This window comes from Phycodurus eques, chromosome 3 (assembly GCF_024500275.1).
Source record: "Phycodurus eques isolate BA_2022a chromosome 3, UOR_Pequ_1.1, whole genome shotgun sequence".
NCBI classification, from domain to species: Eukaryota; Metazoa; Chordata; class Actinopteri; order Syngnathiformes; family Syngnathidae; genus Phycodurus; species Phycodurus eques.
The window spans coordinates 20,536,947-20,561,454 of NC_084527.1; the positions used below are offsets into that span (position 1 = coordinate 20,536,947).

Sequence of the window (24,508 nt, forward strand, 5' to 3'; positions counted from 1 at the left end):
TCTTAAAACTGCGTTGTCGAACAAAATTAATGCACGAGGCCGCTGATCCACAAACGCACCTCCAACAATTCACAAGCAAAACTGAATATTTACAAATGATAAGCCATGATAAATGTACACACATCACTAAAACAATGTGTAAATCGCAGATACATGTGTGAATTACAAAAACACGTGCAAATAATTTGTGGAATTGAAAAAGACGTGCAAATAATTTTGAGACATATCTCTCCCCATAAATCAGCCACTGAAGCCAATTTTATATAGCAACGTGAAATTTGGCAGCCATGTCTATCATGATTAGACCCACAAAAAAGTGTCAAAAAGCAGTGTCTGAAAACGCACCGACTCTCCCTGGCTATCACTTTTTAAGGTGCATACTGGAAGTAGGTCCCCATTTTGCTTTGTTACAAGCTTGACATCTTCCCAAAAACGTTTCACATGCACACAGAGATTCATACTGGTTGAACATTTTTACAAATGTAAACAACAAATCCAGTAGGGTTAACATAGCATCGCCTATAAGCCTTCAAGACGTGCCGTTTGTAGGTGACGTCTGCACTGGAGTTTTCATTGATGTGGTTCCACGAGGCCAGAGTTTGAGCAGCAGGTCAAGTGTGAACATCGGATTCATAATTTAGTGTATGATTGACAAGAACTCTGCAGTAGAAGAAGCCAGTGAAGAATGAATGGATGGCCTCACCAATAGTTTTTTTTTTTTTTTGGTATAATCTTCTGCCAATTTCACACAGACATTTATCCCCCTTTGCCTTTCACACACAACCTAAAGAAAACATCTCACAAGAATTAGATGACGCCAACTCTGTCTTGAAACCCTAAATGGAAACCCTAACAACTCTTGTTTTTAACCTTAATCAAGACTTGAAAACTAATTTGAAACCCTAACTTAAGAGCCTAAACATGACTTTAAAGCCTAATTTGAAACCCTAACTCTCCCTTGGAACTGTAATTTAAAAGACTGACCTTGGTATGAAACCCAATTTGGAGGCACTCTAACTCTGTCTTGAAACCGTAACCCTGACTTGACAAGCCAATTTAAAGTCTAACATTAGCTTGAAAAACTAACCGAATTTGTAAACTATAATCCTTGTTTGAAACTCTAAACCAAGTTTGAAACTCAAAATTGAAACCCTAATTTCAAAGCTTACCCCTCGCTAGAAACCCTACTTGCAAATCCTAACCGTTGTTTGAAACCCTACACTAGGTTTAAAACCCAACTTTGAAAGTTTAACTCTCGTTTAAAACCCAAACTCTGACTTTAAACCCTAATTTGAAATCTTAATATTGGCCTGAAAACACAACCACCTTGGTAACCAATCCTTGTTTGAAACCATGAACCAGGCCTGAAACCCTAATTTAAAGCCCTAACCCTGGTTTGAAACCTTAAATTGAAAACCTAATGCTTGTTTGAACCCCTAATTCTGTTGTAAAAGTCTACTATCAAGGTTTACCCCACGCTTGTAAACCTACTTGCAAACCCTAACCTTTGGTATGAATGTCTAACTCTGGCTTGAAGCTCTAATTGGGAGGTACAAGTAGTACGCCAAAATTAAAACGAATTAAAAGGAAAATATCCCACCCCTCAAAGCAACCCGGAAGCGATCACATTCGTTTCCGGGTTAATTAGCGAAACCGTTGGAGGCTGTAGGACCGCTTCTTCCGGTGCCTTTTACAGGTATTTTGCTTCTCTTACAAAATGTAGTCGTCATTAACTACAAATGTGTTAGCAAGTCTACCAATATGTTAATTAATTGTCAAGTTGTTAGGGAAGTGGACAGCGCCTGACCATGATAGCCCGACCGAGCTAACCGTTACAAAGAAGCCAGACACTGCAACAAGATTTGCCCCCAATCCCAAATAAACTCGTGTTTGGTTTTGTTTGATTGCCATCTAATTAAACACGTTCGGCGGACTAAGGCTAGAGAAACGTGACCCGCCTCGAGCTGCGACAAAAGCAGCATGAGAAAGTGCTTACTTTATTTTAAATGCCACTTTATTGGTAACAATCACAAACGTAAATTAGAATCTAACTTGATTGAAAGCAATCACAACACACAATACCTCATTCTTTTAAGTGGTAGACTAAGGTTGAAGTTGTATTTTAATTTTTTTGTGTTTTTTTTTTTTGGGTGGGGGTGTATTTCGGTGTCCGATGGGCAAATGTGCTTAAAACGGCCATATGCTGCAAATGCAGGAATGAGACAAAAAAGAAAAAGATAAAACGGCAAAAGAAAAGTGCTGCCATCACAGAAAACAACTGCAAAGGAAAAATGCTGCAAGATAAAAAATGCTGGAGTCACAGAAAACTGCAAAGGCAAAAATGCTGCAAACACAAAAGAACACACACAAATCCCCCAAAAACTGCATGAGAGAAATGCTGCACGTTCACGCTACATAACGGAGGTTTGCCAGGCTGCTGTGGGGGTGGGTGGGGCGACCTCTGGGACAGACCAATCCTGTCAAGGGGGTTCCTTTCAAAGATACTAGCAAGCCAGCGCCCTTTAGCAGCCCGATCAACCTACGTGCCTACGTAGTAGCCATGTTGGGGAGGTCGTTATTCCTATAGAAGGCAATGCATGAACACTGAAATTAATTGTAACTTGCTCATTTCTCAACCGATTTTCATGAGGGATATTGTTTTATCAATGTCAAAGCGTATACTGTTAATAAGCAACATTTGATAAAAAACACCCCCCAAAAATTATATGTGAGACAGACTCCCAGTTCCCTAGTCGTAATTGTACAGCGCCAACCGTATGCAGCACAATGTGCCGGGATCCTTGGTCTTTTGGCTTTCTCCGCCTCCACGCATGTGTAATGCACTGATGACTTTGACCTCCCGAGTCTAGCGTCACCGTCGATATGGAGCTAAAAAATGGGCGTGTCGTGTTAACCTATTCATACCTGTGATGCCTCTGGTCTCGCAGGACTGGTCAGTCCGGGAGTTTGCACCCCCTAGGGCCTGGTGGACTAACGTTGTGCGGTGTGATTTGCAGCATTTCTGTCTTGCAGTTGTTTTGGGATTTGTGTTTGTTTTGGTGTATTTGCAGCGTTTTTCTTTTGCAGTTGTTTCTGTGATTGCAGAATTTTTAAATTGGTGAATTTTTCTTTTGCTGTTGTTTTACGTGCATGTTTGTTTTTTGTTTTGTGTCATTCCTGCATTTGGAACACGGCCGTTTGCAACACATTTGCCCCTGTCGGCCACCGTATTCTAAAGATTAATTTGAATGTATTAATGTGGATGATTTTCTTTAATGGCTTCTGTAGTTTTTTTTAACAACTTCTGAATTCAGCAAAACATAACGAAGCACTTCCTTCCTGCTCCGGTAACTGGTGAAGGAGACCAGGACAAAGCACCTTTACAAAGGACAAAGCAACTTAAACATCTACAATGTCTTTTGTTTTACACTGAGTAGTTTATCGCTAATATCGCTACAAGAAAGAGGGCAGCAGAACAGTGGTGAGATGTGCTGTAGGTGTGAGAGACGAATTTAAGGTGGAGGTGGGACTAAATCAGGGATCAGCCCTGAGCCCCTTCCTGTTTGCAGTGGTGATGGATAGGCTGACAGATAAGGTTAGACTGGAATCCCCGTGGACCATGATGTTTGCAGATGCCATTGTGATCTGCAGTGAAAGCAGGGAGCAGGTGGAGGAACAGTTAGAAAGATGGAGGCATGCTCTCTAAAGCAGGAATGAAGATTAGCCGAAGTAAGACAGAATATATGTGCATGAATGAGAGGGGTGGTGGGGAAAGAGTGAGGCTGCAGGGAGAAGAGATAGCAAGGGTGGAGGACTTTAAATACTTGGGGTCAACCATCCAGAGCAATGGTGAGTGTGGTTAGGAAATGAAGAAACGGATCCAAGCAGGTTGGAACGGGTGGAGGAAGGTGTCAGGTGTGTTATGTGACAGAAGAGTCTCTGCTAGGATGAAGGGCAAAGTTTATAAAACAGTGGTGAGGCCAGCCATGATGTACGGATTAGAGACAGTGGCGCTGAAGAGACAACAGGAAGCAGAGCTGGAGGTGGCGGAAATGAAGATGTTGAGGTTCGCTCTCGGAGTGACCAGGTTGGATAAAATTAGAAAGGAGCTCATCAGAGGCACAGCCAAGGTTCGATGTTTTGGAGACAAAGTTAGAGAGAGCAGACTTCGATGGTTTAGACACGTCCAGAAGAGAAATAGGGAGTATATTGGTAGAAGGATGATGAGGATGGAGCTGCCAGGCAAGAGAGAGAGAGGAAGACCAAAGAGAAGGTGGATGGATGTCGTGAGGGAAGACATGAGGGCAGTTGGTGTTCGAGAGGACGATGCAGGAGATAGGCTGCCATGGAAAAGGATGACGCTCTGTGGCGACCCCTAAAGGGACAAGCCCAAAGGAAAAAAAGACGTTTATCCGTACTAACATGACAATATCCCATGTTTATGCGTTGTCTGTTCTTACATATATCATATCATACATTTGTATAAACGATACACATGTATTTAAATTTGTTTCAAAGACACCAGCCATAAAAAACTAAATTGGAGCAAGTTCAGCTTCTAACCATCACGTCATCAACCCATTGTTATGGTAGTTATCAGTTTTTGGGGTTTAGTCACGTGATGCTTCGCATACAATGGGTTTTACGGGCATCAGCAGATGGGCACTGATTTAATGAACGTGGCAGCCAAGGAGCAGGAGCGAGCGAGCGAGCGAGTCAGTGTTGCCAACTTAACCATTTGGTTGCGGTATTCAGTGACTTCAATTTCTGCTAAGAAACAAACAACATTAGCGGAATCAAAACTGATGTTATTGTGCGTATGAAGACAAAAGAGACATGGTGCACATTTGTACATTGCAAAAGCAGTGATATATTATTGACATGTTGGAAAATTATGACCCGAGGTATGCGCTTTGAAGCTGCAAATATTTTGCAGAGGTATGCAACTTGTTTTCAATAATGTCTTTGTTTTCCAGAAGCAAAGGAGAATAACCAATTACATGGGAAATAAATTTTCGTGAACCCAATCAAAGATAATTTATTTTTCCCTCAATCACATACAAGTGCACCCTGGTGATTGGATGTTGTCATTTATGTATGGTCTCCTAGGGAGCAAGGAGCAAGTGGGGTATGGACCAACTGACAGTGAATAAGAGTCAGGGATGGGCAAGCCAGACGGGCTGGTCTGTGGCCTCCACGCAGGGCCCCCTCCTCAACTCGCTCTCCTGCCGGGACCCGTCGGCGCTATACGGCCACCAGCAGGCAGCGGGTGACAGTTTCCTGCGCACGCTGGCGTCCATGTCGCACATCCACAGTCACGTGTCGCCCGCCTCGCTCTTTGCCAGCGCCCCTTTTGACCCACCGCAGCCGGCAGACGCCCGAGGAAAGCTCGGACCGCTGCAGGCCGTCCATCAAGCCCAACTCACACCCTCATGTGCGCCGCTCTCCTGTGCTCCGGCCCCATGCTCCCCGCGGTCCCCCCACAGGCCCTCTTTTCAGTTGCCACCGTCCCCGTGTTCTTTTCAGAGTGTCTATGAAATGTCTGCCGCACACAGCCAAACCTCATCGGCGCCCCCTGTGGTGGCTCAGTGGATTGACTCGTCGCACTCCAATGGTAATGTTTTTTTTTTTTTTTTTTTTGTATTTTTATTCCAACAGACATTGTTGTCATGAGCATTACTTATACAATTCTCACAAAGGGTGAAATGTAGACATACAGCGAGACGGGGAGTGACAGAAAAGCATAGAAGTTATTATCGATTGATCTATTCATGGACCCTGTTGTTAATTTTGCTGTTCAGCTTCTGAGAGAACAGCAAGTTGTGCAAAAAGTACTCAAACATTCAAAAGTTGTTGGATTTAAAGGTTTAGAGAAGGTCAAGAAAGGTTTCCCAAAATTGACAGTCTTTCAAATTGAATGATAACTTCTGGAGAAATTGAGTTTTTGTGTTGGGAACAAAATTGCCCTTTTGGGACAGGTTTTTGTGTGATATCACCTATAGAAAATCTGGTCAAAAATGCCTTCAAACAGGTTAACTTGATTATCCATCCATCCATCATACATGCAGATCAGTCGCCTTTTGGCGAAATTCGCCGTTTTGAACTCAAAATAGATCATTTCCGTGAATCGTACAGTTTTTCAGAGGGAGAGGGGAGGCGGGCTGTATCGTCATAGACTGTTTCGTACTCCTTCAGCGCTGGCAGCTAAATAAATTCCACACATCCACCATCCACACACAGATGTAATTGTGAATATTACTCTGCGGCGGACTAATATGTTGGCACATCGGCCCGAGGTTCCACCAGTGCGCTGGCACACTTACACTGTCTGGGACCCGGGACACCTCACCAGGGAGACGTCCGGGAGGCATCCAAATCAGATGCCCCAGCCACCTCATCTGGCTCCTCTCAATGTGGAGGAGCAGCGGCTCTACTCTGAGCTCTTTCATATACAGTGGTACCTTGACATACAAGTGACTCGACTTACGAGTTTTTTTTAGATACGAGCCGTCATTCGGCTGAATTTTTGCTTTGACGTGCGAGCAGCAAACTTAACATACGAGGGCTTTATGGTGGCAGTAAACTCAATTCAGCTCACTTCACAATGAGCACCACTTTAACAAATGGTGAACATTTAGTCACAAAAGAGAGGTTTCAAGCGGTTTAATGCTACTTCTATTTGAAGTTCATGTTCAAATAAAGAGAATTACAAGTTGTGTGTATTACAGATATACGGATATACAGTATACAGCTTTGCCCTAGAAAAGTCTGCTACCTTAATGCTAACAAACAACGACCAAATGGATGGAAAACACCATTGACATGCTAGCAGTTAGCATCCACAGTCACAGTTTTACAACCCTTTAAGAAACGGATATTTGAACGCATATGGTGGAACAAGACAAATAGAGAGATAATATAACGTTACTCACAGGTAAATATTCTTCATCCTTGACAAAACACAGAAAACCCATGCAGGCACGGGGAGAACCTGCAAACTCCATCCATCCATTTTCATGACTGCTTATCTTCACTAGGGTCGCGGGCTGCTGGAGCCTATCCCAGCTATCTTCGGGCGGGAGGCGGGGTACACCCTGAACTGTTCACCAGCGAATCGCAGGGCACCTACCACGCATCATTTTGGGATTTAAAATGGTATTACAGCTACTTTCTGTTAACCACATTTTATTGAGTAGCAAAAAGTCTAGATCATAGGTTGTAATGACATCATGAATCAACATTGATTTATTACCCAAGGACCTGATATTGAAAAGAGCTAGTCTCGCAGAGATAACTGGAGACTGGTTTGATTGATTCACATTTTATCGTCACAAAGTTTGTAGTCATACTTTTTTTGTGCCATATTTGTTTGACCGACTTTCTGTCCCTTGAAATTACAGGGATGAAAAATGCCTGATCTCCATAGAGGTCTGACTTATTCTGGAAAAGACCCCGCCGATAACAGTCAGATTTGCACATAAGATTCTTCATGGGTGGAGGTGGGGCCCTTCGCATCTTAGTGGATGGTGGTTTCAGGCGAGGGTGGATGGGAGGAAGACCTGACATAAAACGTTTTTCTTCGATTATGTTTTTATGATCGTTAGAAGCCAAAATCGAAATCATGATTACATTTTGATTAATCGCCCAGCCCTAAGAAGAAGTATTCTATTCTTCTTTGTTTGTCTGCATGACTGTACTATACAATAGTGCCTCCCGGTGGCCAAGGCGGGCACACCAAAAGGCCGAGCACATTGATGGATGAAACATTACATCGTGAGGCACAAACTGTTTACATTCTATTTAATTATTTTATCCCCCTGTGTTTTTATGAACTACTGTATTGTAGAGTGCTATTAGTCCTCATTAAAAATAGCTATGTTTTTCTGCGGCGAGACTGGAACAGATTAATGGCATTTCTATTCATTCAATAGGGAAAGATGATTTGAGAAGTGTGAGTTAAGAGCATGGACACGGAACGAGGTAAACTCATAACTCAAGGCACCACTGTATATCCGTATATCTGTAATATACTGCCCCCAGGTGGCCAAGCCCACACACCAGAAGGAGCAGCACGATGTCCATTGAATTGAAGCAAAAACTGTGGCAAAAACTGCTTGATTCTTTAATTTTATTTGTGTCATTACTGTATGTTTTTTTTTTAAAAGTACAGTATTCCGGAGTGTATTTTTCTAACACATTTCAGATACGACTTTTTTCAGTTAGGAGCGTAGTCACAGAATGAATGAAATTTGTTTTGCAAGATACCACTGTAAAATGCAGCCAGGCGTTGCTCTGCAAACAGGTATCTTTAAAGGGCCAGTTGTTTTACTTCTTTTTTTATTATGCAGTAGTAGTAACTTCTATTTACACAGTTTGGAGTGTGAGTGTCTGTTAATGTTATTTAAAGCACGCAACAATTTGATGATGGTGATGATGTACCTTTGCATAATTTCCTTCAGGAGATTGTAGTTTTTTGCAATGAGAAAAATTTGGAATTCAACCAACTTTATTCATGTTTTTCCTTGCAGCCTTAAATGACTCTTCTCATCCCAACACAGACAGCCTCATTTTGACACCGGTGAGGAGAATGGCAGCACTTTTACAACATAATACTATTATTGCTACAGCACTCGTATTGGAGCTCATTTGGATTGCACAATGAATTCATAATCATCTCTCTTTTTTATTTTGTTTATTTTTTAATTTTTGTTTTTAAGGCTGTGACAAAACGTTCTATGGTTTTACACCAGCGTTCACTTTTACTCAAACAGCTGTCAGAGTTGGACAAACTGGTGAGTAGTGTGTGTGTGTGTATGTGTGTGTGTGTAAATAGTTGGTAATTAATTACATTTGTGGTGGGGGGGGGGGGAGCCCTGAAGTCAAGCAAAATAACTAACAATTGTCATCATACGTTATGTCAGCAGTATTTTTCTGTTTGTGATGTCACGACAGAAGTGTTTGCCTATCATGTCAACTCAAAGTTAAGCAGGGCAGCAGTGTTGTTGGATGCAGAGATTAGCCTTAGCTTCTGAGAGGGAGCACATACTCTAATGTGGTGAATTTGTCGACTTGTGGGTGGGGTGTTATTGTGTTTTGAAAGAAAATGCATCATATGTTTCATTTAAAAGACTCTTAACTAGGGATGTCCCAATCAAACTTTTTTGCATCCCAGTCTTTGTTTTTAAGTATCTACTGATATGGAGTTTCTCTCTCTCTCTCTCTCTCTCTCTCTCTCTCTCTCTCTCTCTCTCTCTCTCTCTCTCTCTCTCTCTGTCTCTGTCTCTCTCTGTCTCTCTCTCTGTCTCTCTGTCAGAGAACATAGTCATTGACATTTCCATATTATGATATGGCAGTAGTGTGATATATTTACATTTAGGTATTGCAGAATTTGTATTTGGAAAAAATTATAATATCTATTTAAGAAATGTATAGAACATATGATCATAAATACTTATGAAATAGAAATAATGTAAGATTAAGAACATAAACAACACATTTAAACACAATATCTACATTTTAACTGGAAACTTGGAAAAACTATATATATTTTGCTTCAGTTTCATGTTTTTGTTCATAATCCTCTAAAAGGAACTAAAGGATTGCATTTTGTGTCCGTTGTCATTTTAGCACTGGGCTTGTCGTTCTGGAATGTTGGGTGCTGTTGTAGAAGACGATTGTCTTGTGGCATCCCTGTGGAGGAAAAGGCCTCTGGTTATTTATTACGTTGCCCTCGTGTATTTGGTAAACCCAATGTCAGACAAGGATAATCACGGGGAATCACAGCTAACGGCAAATACTGCATTACATGAGTGATGAGTCTACAGCTAATCTATATGGAAAGTGAACGTAACGGTATACTTAGAAGCGACATTATTAGCGATGCTACATTACCTATGTAGCTTCTGAATGTGATTTAGGTGTCTAATAATTCCTTCTAATCATTCATAAATTGCACTACATTGTAGCAAAATGCATTTGCTGTGAATTTGTCGCCGTAGTCTAACGTTAGACTAGCGATATGTGGGATAGTCATAATAAGCCATTTAACCTACTGTTTTTATTGTATACTGAAGACATTTGGGGTTCAGAACAAAAGATGAATATGAGGCAAAAGTTCAGAATTCCAACTTTTATTTCATGATATTTGCATCTGTGTTAAACAACTCAGGACAGAGCACCTTTTGTTTGAAGTCACTCACTTTTCAAGTGAGTAAAAGTATTGGAATAGACATTATTAAATTACGACCCGCTGACTTTACCAGACTGTTGCATTCTTTGTTTGAAATGGTTTTCCAGGCCTTTACTGCAGCCCCTTTCAGTTCTTTGTTTCTGGGGGGGTTCTCCCTTTAGTCTCCTCTTCAGGAGGTAAAATACATGCTCTATTGGGTTAAGATCCGGTGATTGATTTGGCCAGTCTAAGACCTTCCACTTTTCCCCCCTGAAGAAGTCATTTGTTGTGTTGCCAGTGTGTTTTGGGTCATTGTCTTGTTGCATGATTAAGCTTTTCTCCCGAGTTGATATAGACTGGACCCAAGAGCAGGCGGAGGCTGAGAGGTTGCGATGACAAGTTTATTGAAAAAGGGGACTGGAGATGGTCCTTGAGATGTGTTGGCAGTTATTGAGGCAGAGGACGTGTGGCAGGCGGTGACGAGGATAGGCGGCTGACTTGGTGGCGTGGTGACAGGAATCCGCTTGACGAGGAACACGGAGGGAACACTGAAAACAAGGGAAACAGAGAGGTCAGAGAGATGACGAGGAATTACGTAGCTTACTTGGTAACTGGGGAGCCGTAGTACCGCAGGAGAAACGCTAATATTCCAGCAAGGATTTCCGGGATCTGGCAGGCTCTTATGCAAGTGATGATGAGGGCTGATTGATGACAGGTGCGCGGCCGAGGTGGAGCTGATTAGAGAGAGAGAGAGAGAGAGAGAGAGAGAGATGGAGGGAGGGATTAGAGGGAGAGAGAGAGGGCAAGAGGAGCGCAAAGCGCCACCCAAGCTCCAGCAAGACTGCTGGGCATAGCTCATGACAACTTCCCACGACTAGTTTTGGATGCATTTTTCTGTAAATTCCCAGACAAAATGGTTTTGCAGATGTCAGAATTCATTCTGCTGCTACCATCGCAAGTTACATAATCAATAAAGACGTGAGTCTGTTCTATAAGCAGCCATGCAAGCCCAAGCCATGACATTACCTCCACCATGCTTCACAGATGAGCTTGTGTGTTTTGGATCACAAACCTATCCTTTCTTTCTCCATACTTTGGCCTTTCCATCACTTTGGAATAGGTTAATCTAGGTCACATTAGTCCAAAAAACGTTTGTGTCTCATCGCTGTACATCTTTGCAAAATCCAATCTGACCTTCCAATTCTTTTTGCTGACGAGTGGTTTGCATCTTGTGGTATGGCCTGTAAATTCCTTCTCTCAAAGTCTTCTTCGAACAGTGGATTGTGATACCTTCAACCTTGCCCTGTGGAGGTTGGCAGTGATGTTACTGACTGTTGTCTTTGGTTGTTTCTTCACAACTCTCACAATTGTTGATACCCTTGGGCGACCTGTTCGATGTCTGTTGCTCAGTACACAAGTAGTTTCTTTCTTTGTTGTATTGGCTATGCCCAATGTTTGTGCAATAGCTCTGATCAATTTTCCCCTCATCTCTCAGCTTCAAAATGGTTTGCTTTTCTCCCATAGACAGCTCTCTGGTCTTCATGTTTGCTTTATAGCAAATACAGTTTTCACAGGTGAAACCCAAATCCAAAAACAAGCACTATATAATGTTTAAGCAATCATCCAAAAGGGAACACTTGAGCAACTAGAAACACCCATCAGTCACATGTTCCAATACTTTTGCTCACTTGAAAAGTGAGTGTGTTCAAACAAAAGGTCCTCTGTCCTGAGTTGTTTAACGCATCTAGATGTAAATACCATGAAATAAAAGCTGAAATTCTGAACTTTTGTCTCATAGTCATCTTTTGATCTCTAACCCAAATGTCGTCAGTATACAACAAAAACAAAGGACTTGACCTTGATGTTCCTATACTTTTGCAGGGGACTGTATTTACGTTGATAAATACAAGTATCATAGTATCAATATCAATAATTATGCTCACATTTATGTACTTTCTTGTCTGCAAGCTCTTCGCCTGTCAGCAGGGGTGGAGTCCAATGCCCCTTGCTTTCAAGTAAGCTCTTCAACCACGATTTCAAGGGCTATACACCCTTTTGTCCTAGCCCTTCCTCTCGGAAATCGGATACCCCTTCGTTCTCGTGCATGCGCAATGCCAAGGGCTAAGACAAAGGGGTAGAATTGGGATTGGCTCTGCGTGTCTCTTTCAGTCAGTTATATTATACCGGTACTAAAAATACCCCGAAAAGTTACATTGTTTTATATAAAACAAAGTTATTCCTGTTCCATTTGGGAAGATCGTTGTACCGTTGGATTATTTTGTCACTTTGTGAGATTTAAAATGTCAGAAAATGAATGAAACAGATATTTTTCACCCGATCATGATCAGCTGAAAATCATGTGATCGACCCCAATTTTTGATCAAGCGATCGGATCGGGACATCCCTACTCTTAACAAATTTGGCTTATTTTCCCGACTTCTGTCCGTCACATCCAGCTGGAATCGCTGCCTCCAGAGGATGACGTTGGTGTGAAGTTGCCCCACTCGGCCGCTCAGGCGAGTTCTCAACAATGAATTTGTTGTCATGTGGATGGGGCGTATTTGTGTTTCGCGACGTGTCTGCTTTTTTGAAATGCAATTTTAATTATCATAAGTCTCATTTAAAAGACTCTTCGCTAATTTTCCCGAGTTCTCTCCCTTCCATCTAGTTGGAATCGCTGCCTCCAGAGGATGGCGTTGCCGTGAAGTCACCTCACTCGGCTGTTCAGGCAAGTTAACATGACTTTATTGTGTAATGCACACACACAGCATGTAGATTACAGGGGTCTCAAACTCAATTTATCGAGGGGCCACCGCAGATAGTCTGGGCCGCATCAAGTATTCCACAATCCAATCTTTTCAGTCTTTATTAATAACAGTTAGGAACATGAGCGGTTCTTCACAACATGAACAAGATTGGTGACCCGTTCCTCTCTCTCATCTTCCTGGTATTTTGCATACTCCTCAGCATGTGTAATTGACATCTGATGTTGTTTTCTTGAGCACCACAACGTTCTCTGTGCATATGACACGTTGGGGTGGTCCTGTACTCTGTACTGTACTGTACTAAAAACATTCCATCTCCCACTTTTTCAGAAATTGGCTGTGCTTGTCACCAACATTTCTCTTCATGCCAGATTTTGAGAAAGACATTACTTGAACTAGGTGTCAGGATATATTTTCCTTCCACTTGGTGACACGTTTCAACCAAGTGACTAACGCTGCTAATTCACTTTGGCTAAATTGTTGACAAACACTGCCGAAAGTTGTCATCAGCCTGAGCTTTGGTAGCCCATAATTGATGAAAAAATTGCCCAGGGGTACGACTCGACAAAAAAAACGCATGGGCTGCACTAACACTAAACTTCAAGTCGGGGGCCGCAAAATATTGTCCCGCGGGCCTTAACTGGCCCCCAGGCCATGCGTTTGAGAGCACTGTTGTAAAATGAGCTCAATCTTTTGCCTCTGCGTCTGTTCAGTCGCCTCCGTCCATGGAAGAGTCGGCGCCCTGTCAAAGTGTGACGCCACACAAAGTCGAGGTAGGTCGTCCATCATGTGCACTTTCTGATTTCACGGCAACATTCAAAGCTACGCTTTCTCTTTTTGTAGCCGCAGTGGTACGCGTCGTCCGACGGCCCTTCTCTGCCGCCACCACTGTCACCGCCTCCACAGCTGTCACGGCCGCCACAGCTGTCACCGCTGCCAGAGCCATCACCGGCGCCACAGCTGTCACAGCCGCTGCAGCCTCCACAGCCGTCCCACGATGAGCATCATGAAGACGACGACGATGATAACTTGACGGACGACTCGGTGTGTGCAGAGGATGCAGCAGAACCTGAACCTGTAAGATGACATGTAGGCCGTTTGTTATTATTGTACAACTGCATCAAACTGAAACACGTTTCTAATATTTTGGTTGCCTCATTAAGCTACACTGGGAAAGTCAGAGCAAGCATTGTGGTGCCATAGTTAAGATGATGCTTTATTCATTTTACAGTAACAACGAGCAGCATAAATCTCGCCATTTAGTCTCAAAAGGGGGCATATTATGTAAAAGTGACTTTAATTGTATGTGTACAGAGATGAAGCGATATGAAAATGTCATACCAGTGATTATTGTGACCAAAATGATCACAATTATCAGTATTATCATATCACTAAAAGAAACAAAAAAATAGATACACCCGCCAAAAGACAAAAGTACAGTGATACCTCGACTTACGAGTGACACACCCGACTTATCAGTTTTTTGAGATACAAGCATTCACTCCATCAAAATATTTTTGTTAAGGGCACGAGCTATGTTGTCAGCCAACTTCACAAGTAGCGGTTTGGCAGATACTGAACAATTCTTGCTTCAAGCTGTTTATTGCCACTCCCAGTTAACGTTTCCTGTAAAACAAACCATAAAACAAAGAGTTGTGTATTTAATCAAACCACCTAACGTTGCCTTAAGTCCACTAACTTAATGCTAACACACAATGCAAAATGCCATCGATGGGATAATGAAACTAGCACCGATGTTGCGGTAGTCACAGCCCTTTAAGCAATGGATTATTTAAACACATAAACAGACAATATAACTGTACAAGTATATATTCTTTATCCTCTGAAAAAGACGACTAATATTACTGAAGCTGTATTGCAACGGTTCTGTTTTTCATCATCAAATCTTTGTCGTATGGATTGTACTGTCCCATTTTGGCTATGGCGCGCACACCAGGAGGAGCAACACAATGCCCATAGAATTATCATAATGCACAAACTATTTAATTATTTACATTCTGTTCAATTACAAGGTACAAGGTACTTTTATTGTCAATTCTACAATATGTGTAGCACATACAGAGGATTTAAATTATGGTACTCAAGGGCCCACGGTGCTACAAAGAAAATATTTTAAAAGGTATCAATAATAAACATCAGTATGAAGAAGCTAAATAAAACTATGGTATATACAGTATAAAACTTATGAATTAAATGTGCAAATATCAAACATTCGGAGACATTTGCAACATAGTCAAATTCTGAGCACCAAGGCACATAAAGGCATTTACAAATTAGAAGGCAGTGTGCGTGGGTGTATGCATGCGCATGTGCGTGGGGGTTCAGAGTTCAGGTGGGCAGAGGACAAGAGAGGTAGAGGGGGTAGAGCCGGCAGAGACTTCAGCTTCCTGACAGCCTGATGAATAAAACTGTCTTTAAGTCGGCTGGCCCTGGCCCGCATACTCCGCAGTCTCCTCCCTTTTGGCAGCAGACTGAATAGGCTGTGAGATGGATGGGTGACATCCTCCACTATTCAGAGGGATTTGGGGGTGAGGCGGGCGTTGTAAATGTCCTGCAGGGAGGGAAGAGAGGTTCCAATGATCTTCTCAGCTGCCCTCACGATGCGATGGAGAGTTTTGTGGCAATATGTGGTGCAGGCTCCGTACCACACAGTGATGCAGCTGGTAAGGATGCTCTCTATGGTCCCTCTGTAGAACGAGCACATGATGGGGGTCGGGGCTCTGGCTCTTGTCAGCTTGCGAAGGAAGTAGAGACGCTCGTTAGCTTTCTTGGCCAATGATGAGATGTTGCTGGTCCAGGAGAGGTCCTCAGCGACGTGTACGCCCAAGAAATTGGTGCTGCGCACCCTCTCCACCGCAGCACCGTTGATGTTCAGGGGAGCATGCTGGAAGTGCACTCTCCTGAAGTCCACAACAATCTCCTATGTTTTCGCCACGTTCAGGGAGAGATTTTTGTCCGTGCACCACCCGGCCAGGCGGATCACCTCACTCCTGTAGTCTGTCTCGTCCCTGTTGCTGATGAGACCCACCACAGTTGTGTTGTCTGCAAACTTGATGAAGAGGTTGGAGCTGTGTATTGGTGTGCAGTTGTTGGTCAGCAGGGTGAAGAGGAGGGGGCTCAACACACATCCTTGAGGAGCCCCCATGTTCAGGGTGATGGTGCTAGATGTGTTGCTGCCGACCCGTACTGCCTGCGGTCTCACTGTTAGAAAGTCCATCAACCAGTTGCACATCGAACTCTTGAGACCCAGCTGGTCCAGTTTATGACTCAGTTGTTGGAAGATGATAGAATTGAAAGTAGAGCTGAAGTCTATGAACGGCATTCTGACATATGAGTCCTTAGATTCCAGGTGTGTGAGGACAGAGTGGAGGGCGGTGGAGATGGCATATTATTATTGTATATTTGGATAAAGTACAACACTGTAGACTGCTGGTTTTTTGTAGGTATTTTACGGGGCACTGAAACAAATTAATGACATTTCAATGGGGAAAGATGAATTAAGATACAGATCATTTAAGACACAGTGATAGGAAAACTTGTCATCTTGCTCCAGGAAAAACAATTTGTGGTGTCATCGGACGAAGGCGATCCTGCTTTCTCACCAAGCGATGACGGTGACATGTCTGATGCTCTGTCGGATTTTGGAGATGACGACATCCCCCCCTCGAGCGGATCCCCTCACAGCCCGGACCGCAGGATGTCCCTACGCAATAAAAAGCCATTCCTGGAGTCCCTTCGCACCGAGTTGCGAGAAGCCAAGACGGAATGGAGCCGGTTGAAGAACGTGAAGGTGTGTTAAAGTTACAATGACTTAATCATCTTGAGACTTATTCAGGTCTTTTACATATTATTCAAGTATTCTTGCATGAAGAAACAACAACATACATCAAAAGCAGTGTACACAGTGGTTGTTCAAAGATTACTTCTTTTCTTATCACTAAACATGCTCGCTCAGTGTTTCCCAACCTTTTATTGAGCCAATAAGCCAAGGCACATATTTAACATTTGACAAATCTCATGGCGTACCACTAAACAAATCTCATTTTACTCAGTATGAAATCTAGGCCTGTGTGCCTTTAAGGGGCGTGCCTGAGTGAGTGACATGTGGTTGGCCGGTGAACTCTTTGCAAGTGTTCTCTTTTTGCATTTCTGTGCTTGACTGTTGGTCCCGTTCAATGAACTGCTGAATGTCGGCGATTTTGGCTACCCTTGCCCACAAGCGGGGTATTACAGTACTTTTATTGCGCCATTCATGTTTCACTTCGCTTGACCGAGAGGCTAGCCAAAGCTTGCTCATAACTCAAATCAACACAAAGCAAAAAATCAACCAAGTGACAGCTCGTAACTAGAGTATATGTTTAGCAATAAAAACTGATTTTATCGCCATATCTGTGGTTATTTTTTAACATTGTCAAACTAGAAAATCTATTCGCTGTAGTACTGAATAGCGTTAACATTCTGCTTGAAATGAATTCATAGTCAAAGCCCTCAGGCATTGCAAGGTAAAATAAATGGTTTTAGTAAAACTTTATGTTTTGACTACAAAACATGAAATTATGAATTGGGCATTTCATTAATTATTTCTGTTGGCATGTGACCATGTTATAAGCGGGTTGATGCCCTTCAAGATGTACAATTATCAGGGATTAATGTCACAGATTAATTACATTTTTTGGAAATCTCACATGTCTAGGAACCCTTATCCCCAAAATTAAATACTACATAGTTTTTAGTCTTTGCACGTTTTCAGCAATTATCTTAAAATGTGTAAAATGTATTTCGAAACAAATCTCTTGAGTTCCCATTTCAGGGAATTAAAAAATTAATTAAAAAGGTTATATACAGTGCTGTGAAAACTATTGGCCCCCTTCTAAAATTCTTATATTTTTGCACAGTTTCCCAGTTTTACTTTTAGTTTCCCAGTTTTCACTTTAATGTTTAAGATAATCAAAAAAAATTAAATATCAGACAAATAAAACCCAAGTGAACTTAAAATGCTGTTTTTAAATGGTGATTTTGTTTATTAAGGGAAAAAAACCCAATTCAAAGTTACCTGGCCTTGTGTGAAAAAGTAATGGGCCCCTAAACCAAATAACTGCTTGGGCCATCCTTAGCAGCAACAACTGAAATCAAGCGTTTTCTATTACTGCCAATCAGTCTTTCACATCTCTGTGGAGATATTTTGGCCCACTCTTTCTTGCATAATTGTTTCAATTCAGCAAAAATGGAAGGCTTTTGAGCATGAACGGCGTTTTTATGGTCATGCCACTGCATTTCTGTTGGATTCAAGTCCGGGCTTTGACAAGGCCATTACAAAACCTTCATTTTGTTTTTTAAGCCATTCAGAAGTTGACTTGCTGGTGTGTTCTGGATCATTATCCTCCTGTGGAACCCAAGTGCGCTTCAGATTGAGGTCACAAGCTGATGATTGAATGTTCTCCTTCGGGATTTTCTGTTAAAGAGCAAAATTAATGGTCCTAACAATCACAGCAAGTTGTCCAGGGAGGCCTGCAGTTCTTTAGAAGTTGTCCTGAGTTCCTTTGTGGCCTCCTGGATGAGTCATTGCTGTTCTCTTGGGGAAATCTTTGTAGGCTGGCCACCCCTGGGAAGGTTCACCACTGTTCTGTGTTTTCTCCATGTGAGGATAATGGCTCTCCCTATGGTTCGGTGGAATCCTAAAGCTTTAAAAATGGCTTTTCTAACCCTTTCCAGACTGATAGGTGTCAATTACTTTATTTCTCGATTATTCTGCAATTTCTTTGGATCGTGTCATTGTTGCAGGTTTTGTCGCTTTTTTTGTTCCGACTTGATTGTGTAGGGACAGATTATGTTCAAGTGATTTCTTGATTGAACAGTCTGGACATAATCAGGCTTGGGTGTGATCAGTGTAAAGTAACCAAAAATTGTGATTAGCCACAATTAATTCATGATTTAACAAAGGGGTAATTACTTTTTCACACAGGGCCGGCTAACTTTGAATAGTATTTTTCCTTAATAAATGAAATGCCCATTTAAAAACCCAATTTTAAGTTCACTTTGATTTATATTTGTCTGATATTTACATTTGTTTGATGATCTTCAACAAAGTGGGGAAACTATGCAAAAATCTAAGAATTTGAGTAGGGGGACAATACTTTTTCACAGCACTGTATATGAGACTTACTTATGATTGTTAATTTGTAAATTTTCCATCAAGGTCAGCGCCATGAAACAAGGCCGGAAGAGCTGCAAGCGCGTTTATCGCCGGAACTACTGCTTGTTTTGCTCCAAGCCCCTCGTCAAGATGTCTAAGCACCTGCAGCGCCAACACAGCCACAAGGACGAAGTGGCCGCCGCCCTCCGCTTCCCCAAAGGCTCCCGAGAGAGATATAAGGTATGGAACCGGCTCATCAACGAGGGTAACTTTGAACACAACAAGCAAGTGCTGAGGACCGGCGAGGGGCAGCTGGCGGCGCGGAAAAGACCCCTGATGACAGGCCAGGCACAAGACTTCCTGCACTGTCTGCACTGCCGAGGCCTGTACATGAAGAAGAACCTGGCAGGCCACATGAAACGCTGCCCGGAACGGAAGAAGAAGGACGACAAGCCGCGGGTAGGACAGGAACGTGTGGAGACTCGCTGTGCCCTAGAGGTCATGGGCAACCTGGGCATAAGCACCGACTTCCATGCCATTCTGTCACAGATGATCTACGACGATGTGACACGCCTCATCATCAGCGAGCCCGTCCTGCTGAGTTATGGTGAGGATATGTTGGCGCAGCATGGCACCGACGGCAAGCGGCAGGAGTACATGCGGCAGAACCTGCGCCTGATGGCCCGGTTGGTCTTGGAGGCCTGGAAGAGGACGCCGCTGAAGAGGCTGGAGGATTTCTTCCTCCCTGACAACTTCCCGCACGTGGTGGCTGCTGTCAATGTCCTGGCCGGCTATGACTCCACCGGATGCACATACAGCACACCCTCGCTAGCCATCAAGCTGGGCTACTCCCTCCAGAAGGTGTGTCACATCGTCCAGGAGAGGGCAAGAGAGCGCGGAGACACCAATCTAGCGGAGTCAGCTAAGACTTTCATGGTTGTCTACAGGAAGCAGTGGAACAAGATGATCTCCTCGAACGCCTTGTCGGCTCTGCGAAAAACCAAAAGGAGCTCCAGGGAGAAGGTGCCTGACGTTCAGGATGTGAAGAAACTGAGCTTCCACGTCGAGAAAGTCCACCTCCTCGCCGAGGGGAAACTGCGAGCGGCGCCATCGGCAGAAACATACGGTGCTCTGGCAAGGGCGATTCTGGCTCGTATAGTTCTGTTTAACAGGAGACAAAGTAGCGAGTTGTCCACCATACCGCTCGCCGCATTGAAGTCTGTCAAGAAACCCAACCCGCAGGAGAACCTGGACATATTTGTTTGTGAGTTGGAGAGGAGCATGTGTAGGGTCCTCAACAGGATGGAGATCCGCGCCACCTGCGGCCGCATGGTCCCGGTACTGCTCAAACCGGCCTTCCTGTCCACGCTGGAGCTCCTGGTCGGCGTCCGTGAGGCTTGCGGTGTCCCCGCCAATAACCCCTTTCTGTTCGGGCGCCCGCACACGCTCTCAGCCTACCGCGGCTCCAAGTGTGTGCAGATGTTCGTCAAAGACAGCGTTCCCGGGGAGCCAGACGTGTTGACGTCTGTCAGCATCCGCAGGCACTACGCGACCATGCTGCAGCTCATCAACTTGAACCCCATGGAGGCGGAGCTCATCCTGGGACCCAACAACCAAGTGCAGAGCCTACGGGAGAATATCGGTGTGGAACTTAAAGACATTGGCATGGACCCTGAAGGTGAGGACTAATCTGACTGTCTGAATGTCTGTCTGATGCAGAACTACTTGCAGATTTATTAGGGCTGTACGAAACACCAAGGTCCTGATTTGATAAACATCACGATTTCTGACCCACAGTTTGGTACACGATGTGATTGTTGGGTGGGGGAGGGGGGAGAAGAGTTTATGATAGCAAAAACTGGACTGTTTATTTGGAACAACTAATTATATATGAATGTGGAAAAAAATATTTTAGAAAAAAATCATTTTTTTGGAACAGATCCTTCTCATTAGCTCTTTGCTCAATAAAAGTATTCCTTTGGCACCAAATTATCTTGTCAATTATCATGCCAAATTGTTATGAAAAATAGTAATTTTGCTCATTTCCAAGATACCCACTGTAAGAGGATAATTTAAATGTTTTTGAACAAACTTCCCAATGATAAGAGTATTTATTATTTTAAATAAAAAAACTTAAAATGCACTGTTGTAAATGATTATGCTTTGCAGAGTTGAAAGACATATTATTGGGTTTGAAGAACTGAAAATAGTCAAAGTTGAATTTGCAGCATTAGGAGGTAATTTACGGAAATTGAAAGCTATTTAAATGAAAAACATCTTAACTGGTCAAGTTACATTTTAACATAGGTTATTTGATAGCAGCGTCACAATTCTTACATCCATTGAACTTTTTTTTGTTTTGTTTCCATTTTAAGAGTTTATGCTTGAATGTCTTTCCAGGATGGCGGAATAGTCTCGTAAAGCTGCTGTTTGGATGTGAACTTCCTCCCACCCTCATAGGTCTTTTGCTGTTCTCAACAGGGTTAAGGTCAGGGACCCTAGGGGCCACACCATGAATTTCTCTCCCTTTATGCACATTGGAGCCAATGACGCAGAGGTAACAGATGCAACATAAGATGATGCATTGTCATGCATAAAGATGGTTTTGTTACAGACAGCATGTTTTTTCTTTTTCTTTTTACGATGGAAGAAAGTAGTCTGTCAGAAACTGCATATTTTTCAGTGGTCATTTTCACACCTTGAGCGACCCAAAGGGGTCTCTCTTCATGAATCTGGCCCAAACAACCTCGTTGCTGAAATCTCAGCCTTGTTGGGACGTAGTGGCCATCCACTAACTAGCCACTGCTCCAACACTCTGGACCATCCAGGCTTACATGGCACTAATTAGTGAACAATCTCATGCTGCAAGACCTCACTCTGCTTTATTGGCTGCTCTGGAAATAAAAGGAGAGAAACTCATGCACAGTGTAGCCCCAACCCTTCCCTGACCTCAACCCTGTTGAAAACCTTTGGCGCATCCTCAAGCAAAAGATCGAGGGTGGCCGGCAGTTCACATCCAAACAGCAGCTTTAGGAGGCTATTCTGACACCCTGCAAAGAAATTCAAGCAGAGTTGATTCGCTTCTTTTATACAAAAGTAGAGTTTTGTCATGATCTTATGCCATCTTTGTGTCTTGGAAATAAGTCGAAGTAAGTTGAGGAGCCTCACTTAGACCAAGGTAGTGTTTTGTCGACATCTTGGTGCCAAGGAACTATATCTTATTTTATGTTGAATTGAAAAGCATCACTTTACACAAAATTTGTTTTGCTGCCATCTTGTGGCATCTTTGTGTCAAGGACTTATGTTGAAGTGAGTAGAAGAGCTTCATTTACATAAAGGTAGAGCTTTGCTGACATAGCATCATATTGCATTTTTATAATTGTAATAAACAAATATTTTATTGGTTCTATTTATTGTGGAGGCCTTAATGTATACAAATACATTTGAGTATTTTAATTTGAATCACAATAAAATTTTTATTTTTTTATTTTTGTTTTATGAGTTCATTATGATTTTTAAAATATCTAATCATAGTTTAATAAAAACAATTATGTGTTAGTGAATTTATTGCAGAGGCTGCTTTAAAAATCATTTTAATTGTAATACATGTTGAATTAAATATTTTTTTTATTTATTGTGGCGCCCTAAATGCACACAGATAGACTTTGTATTCATTTTCATTATTAAATTGTGACTTTTAAATGTTTGATTTTAAATTAATCTCTTTATTAAATTTATTGTGGTAGAGGCCTTTATGTGTAAAATGTTTTTTCAAATAATGTTTTTGTTTATTTAATTTATTATGGGTTAAGCCTTTACACGTAGAAATCCATTTTTCAAATGCATCGATGTTCTGTAGTTAAGCAGCTCATGCTCCAGAATGGAGTGGACAAGGAAATAGTGTTTAATACATAATTAACATCCATAATGATCTTTTAGGCCTAAACGCAGCACCATTACAGTGTGGAGGACCACGGCCAGTTGCATCATGGGAGCACTGTGAGTCTGCGAGTGGATTGTCTGGCACACATGTGACTAATTCCACAGCCCCCCGGGAGGGGGCCAGCAAAGGTACAACAACTGTTGACACATAATCTTTTTGTCTGGTCTTGATCAATGTTGTTATAGTTTGAGATTTACTTACTCGCCTTAGTTTTTATTGCGTTTTGACTTTTTCAAATTCAGTTAATTCCACGATCAGCAAGCACAAATGGAGCGACTGTGAGGTTGCCGCCGTGGAGAGACACATGATGTCCTTCATCCGAGACCACAAGGTGCCGCAGAAGCTCGACTGTCTGCGCTGTCTTGACGCCGAACCGCGAGCCCTGGGCACACGCTCCTGGAAGGGTGTCAAGGACTACGTGAGGAACAGGATCACTGCCCTAAAAAGACAATCTAAGCCCTCATAGCGCTGATGACTCTGCAACATATTCACACCCTTATCCTTTGTTTTTATCTGTAATTACTGTAATAATTCTTATAAATATTTCCAAGTGTTGATGATTGTTTCATGTTTTCATTTCTATGCTTACTGTCAGTAGTGCTAAAGAGATTAGGTACGAGAGCTGTCTCAAAAATGTGCACGGCCCCACTACAGCCCGGATTTTTTTGTGTAACCTATCTTGTCTGTCGTGGAAATCTTAGCGGTATTGCAGGAATCGTTTTACACGTGAACCTTTTTTTGTTTTTTTTAACAGCTTTTTATGAAACTATACATACTGTACTCTATTGAAATCATATATATTTATTAAAATGTAGTAAAAAGTCAATGTAAACTAATGGCCATTTAAGCACTCTGGCAGGATTTTCATTCTCTTGGTCTCTGATTGGCCACTGATAACATCACGCACCAGAGGAAGGTTCTTATGGAAATCCGTTTGAGCATTTATTCCATACCTTACATTGTTTATATATGATAGCCATTTTAAGATCTATCTACTAGTATGCTTTTTGTCTTCTCTAGACAATTAGGCAATTCAGCGCACTAGTAGAATAACTATGTCTTACTGGTAACGTTTTTTTCCCACTAATCGTGACACTTTTGGCCTACCAGTACGACTTTAAGCCCTTACGACTTTAAGGATAGAGTACTAAGAATATTGAAGAAACGCTCAAACTGCTCTCCATAGAATCCTGACCATTAGGAAGATTACTTCCATGAGGGTTATTCCTTACACACAGCATTAATCGGTATTCTATCCATTTTATGCTTGCATTTCTTTTCTGTTGTTGTTCGCCTACATTTACAATGTGCTTAAAAGGTTTCTTAACAAGTTTAAATGTGTTTAAAGTGTGTGGGATTTAAACATGTTTTTATATGGGCTGAACCATCCCTCCCTCATCCATACTGGCGAATAGCGACATGCAAAATTAGCAAAAAAAAGTAGACTAAATAAACCGTTTTGTAAACGAAATTTAAAT

General features: G+C 42.3%; 1 protein-coding gene across 4 annotated transcripts; it reads left to right on the plus strand.

Moving 5' to 3' along the window:
- Positions 1-1,638: 1,638 nt before the first annotated feature.
- LOC133400138 (uncharacterized) lies at positions 1,639-23,585 on the plus strand. 4 transcript variants are annotated; one of them, XM_061672440.1, is made up of 13 exons: positions 1,639-1,696; positions 5,110-5,614; positions 8,529-8,578; positions 8,718-8,792; positions 12,625-12,684; positions 12,837-12,896; positions 13,647-13,706; positions 13,777-14,010; positions 16,508-16,744; positions 19,151-19,546; positions 19,637-20,765; positions 23,027-23,158; positions 23,273-23,585. In XM_061672440.1, exons 2-13 carry the CDS (start codon positions 5,131-5,133, stop codon positions 23,494-23,496), a joined length of 3,141 nt encoding a protein of 1,046 aa, XP_061528424.1. In that variant the 5' UTR covers positions 1,639-1,696; positions 5,110-5,130; the 3' UTR covers positions 23,497-23,585. The 4 variants fall into 4 exon arrangements, with proteins under 4 accessions (XP_061528424.1, XP_061528421.1, XP_061528422.1 ...); XM_061672437.1 differs by having other exon boundaries at positions 19,151-20,765; XM_061672438.1 differs by lacking the exon at positions 12,625-12,684 and having other exon boundaries at positions 19,151-20,765.
- Positions 23,586-24,508: the final 923 nt, after the last annotated feature.

Bases quoted from the DNA above. Each gene is read 5' to 3' on its own strand.
- LOC133400138 (XM_061672437.1), top strand. From the start codon at position 5,131: ATGGACCAACTGACAGTGAATAAGAGTCAGGGATGGGCAAGCCAGACG. The intron at 8,793-12,624 runs GTGAGTAGTGTG...CGTCACATCCAG, and splicing joins TGTCAGAGTTGGACAAACTG to CTGGAATCGCTGCCTCCAGA. The intron at 13,707-13,776 runs GTAGGTCGTCCA...CTCTTTTTGTAG, and splicing joins TGACGCCACACAAAGTCGAG to CCGCAGTGGTACGCGTCGTC.